General features: G+C 41.2%; 1 protein-coding gene across 1 annotated transcript in view; it reads left to right on the top strand.

Annotated features, from left to right (window-relative positions):
* Positions 1 to 2,794, top strand: part of LOC107097773 (pregnancy zone protein-like) — a 45,689-nt gene that overhangs the window by 17,389 nt on the left and 25,506 nt on the right. Inside the window, exons 11-16 of the mRNA XM_015395056.1 lie at positions 1,232 to 1,295; positions 1,556 to 1,701; positions 1,777 to 1,926; positions 2,015 to 2,230; positions 2,340 to 2,412; positions 2,492 to 2,618. Of these exons, the coding sequence (XP_015250542.1) occupies positions 1,232 to 1,295; positions 1,556 to 1,701; positions 1,777 to 1,926; positions 2,015 to 2,230; positions 2,340 to 2,412; positions 2,492 to 2,618 (776 nt within the window). The remainder of the gene's footprint in view (positions 1 to 1,231; positions 1,296 to 1,555; positions 1,702 to 1,776; positions 1,927 to 2,014; positions 2,231 to 2,339; positions 2,413 to 2,491; positions 2,619 to 2,794) is intronic.

Below are 2,794 nucleotides of genomic sequence, written 5' to 3'. Positions count from 1 at the left end.
CCTTCATTTTAGTAGGTGAATGGGATGATTTGCCAATGGAATCAGTATTTTTACTCTTATAATAAGATTATTAGATAATATCCACTTGAAATAAGACAATGCAGTTGCTTTTTCTTATTTTAAATGTAAATTGTCTTGTTCCATTGGCAAAGCATCTCACTTACCTCCTCAATTCAAGAACAAATGCACTTAGTTTAAGAAAAAATGACTGATTTAGATTTCCATTTTTTGCAGTGTAAAAGTATTGTTCTGAGCTTTAATGTTTTTTTTTTCAGACTTTAATGTAAAATAGAGAGACACCCCCGACACTGCTCCGTCTGCGATAGCGTAGCGTCTTTCTCTTCTCTTTTCTGCAATCATGATTGCAGCTGCAACAGAGCCAAGCTTTAGTAATGACCCTTTTAGCTGTTAATATAGTTCAGATTTCAACAATCCGCTCCTCTAAGAAAAACTTTTCTTTTTTTAACATTCATAGTTATTTGAATGGTTCTGAACTGTTTCCTCTGTTAGTCCCGCCTTTTTCTTTTTGCTCCTTTTTAGACTTATATGATGTTTACAGGAGATGAATTAGTCTGGTTGGCCAGACTGTGTGTGTGCTGGTTGTAAACGCTGCTGGTTAGCAATGCTGGAGGCCGCACATCCCTCGTTTCTGGACAAATGTTCCTTCTCCTCGTTCAAGATTTATTCCTAGATCCAGAATCATAGGTCTATCCCTCGCCTCAGTTTTTAATTTTCCATTTAGCCGATTCTGGACCTAAATCCCAGTTCTTCCATGTTTCTACTCACTGTGTCCCTTTTTCGTTTGTTGTTTCGGATCCAGTTTGCTTTGAGTTTTCCATCCTGCTGCTCTCACTTCAGTCTTTTTCCATCTGAATTTTTACTCTTTTCTGATCTTCTCATTCTGGTTGTTCCCAGTCAGCTGGGAACAACCAGCATCTTTTTAAGCTGCTGACTAGTTTTGACATTTTGAGCCATGCAGCTGTTAGTTGGTTTGCACAAATTTTTCCTTCAGTTTATCTATAGAAAAAACTAAAACGACGTACCTTTAATTACTTCACTGCCGTTAAAATTCACAAAATTAGAATCCGCAGTAAAAGGTAACAGATTTAAATCAGGGATTTATTTGATTAATCATCGATTAAAAGAGTGTTTTTGTATTCTGCCTTTTAACTATAAGTTTAACGATCTGCAGTAAAAGCATTTTTTCTGCTTACATGTTCTGTTTCTGTAGGTGATGTCCAAAGGTGCAGTTGTGCGTCATGGTCAAGTCCCGGTGATGGTCCAACCAGGAACTGGTAGGAAAAAACTCAGCTAATTAAGATGATCGGAGATTAACAGTTTTACAGCCGCTTCGTTACGACGTTAAAGTCGAAACGATTGACTTGATAAAACCAATTAATTTGTCAGTTCAAGAAAAAGCACAATTATTTTAAGAAAAATTACTTATTTAGATTTTTTTCAGTGTGATTTTTGGCTAATTAGCAAAAAAAATGTAAATATTTTTCCTTTTTTTTATGTAATTTTCACTTTTTTCTTCAATGGCATCCGTCCCCAGTCAACAAAGGGGAGCTGAGCTTCAGCCTGAGTCAGGTGATGAAGCTGGCACCAGTTGCTCAGGTGTCTGTTTACTTTGTGATGGCCAATGGGGAGATGGTGGCAGACAGTCAGGACTACCCCATTCAGCTCTGCCTCAATAACAAGGTAAGGAACGCCAAACAAGCCGCCACATGGAAAAGCAGGGCTCCCCTGACACCCATCTTACTGGTTTCTCACCAGGTGTCCTTGAAGTTCTCCTCCCTTCAGCAGCTTCCAGCGGAGAAGACCACTCTGACACTGAATGCCAACCCTAAATCCCTGTGCTCTGTCCGAGCCATCGACCAGAGCATCCTGCTGCTGCAACCAGAGCAGGAGCTCACCGTTGACTCCGTACGACCGCCAGCGTCTGGTTGAGCGTTTGGTTTTTAACTGTATAACAATCCTCCAAAGGTTTAGACTCTTCTCCTCGTGCCAACAGGTGTTCAGCCAGCTGCCTGTACAGCAACTGTGGGGGTACGACTACGAGGTGGATGACCACGATCTGTACCCCTGCTTCCCCGGGCCGGTCCCCAGGCCAGTCCCGGATCTGCAGGCCGCAGTTGAACCTGAGGCCGTCGAACGACTCGGTCGGAAAAAGCGATCCTTCTTCTTTAATCCGTTCTATCAGAAGATTGATGCCTACAGCGCCTTTAAAGTAAAGATTCGCTGCTCTGTGTCTCTCATTATGGATATCCTCTCACTAAGCTAGTCCACCGTCAGCCTCCTGCTGTGTTTCAGGATTTCGTTCTGCCTGTGTCTTCTAGGGCATCGGAGTCAAAATCATGACAAACTTCGATGTGAAAAAGCCCCAGAACTGCTCACTGTTTAAGTTTAACGGTATGTTTGGCCGCCTCTTGTTGTTCTGTCCAACCTTTAAGTTGAAGGCAGTGACTGTGATATTCTACACTTTATTTAGGAATGCCAGAGGCTCTTCCCTTGCAAAATGAGATGCAAGTACTATTTAGATCTCAAGTTGGAGAAGCTACAGAGACAATTAGAAAAGACTTCCCTGAGACATGGATCTGGGACCTGGTCTCTGTGGGGTGAGTACAGTAGCAGAATGACTTTATAGTTCTCTCTTCTCTTTCATGTCTTTGTAGAAGTAGCCAGAAATGGAGCCAAAGTCGTATTTAAATGTCAAATAATTCTGGCTTAAACATGTATATAAAGGTACTCTTTATCAGACGATATTATCCCAAAATTTAGAAAATTACTATTT

This window comes from Cyprinodon variegatus, unplaced genomic scaffold (assembly GCF_000732505.1).
Source record: "Cyprinodon variegatus isolate N-32 unplaced genomic scaffold, C_variegatus-1.0 Scaffold723, whole genome shotgun sequence".
NCBI classification, from domain to species: Eukaryota; Metazoa; Chordata; class Actinopteri; order Cyprinodontiformes; family Cyprinodontidae; genus Cyprinodon; species Cyprinodon variegatus.
This window is presented reverse-complemented; position numbering and strand designations above follow the sequence as displayed.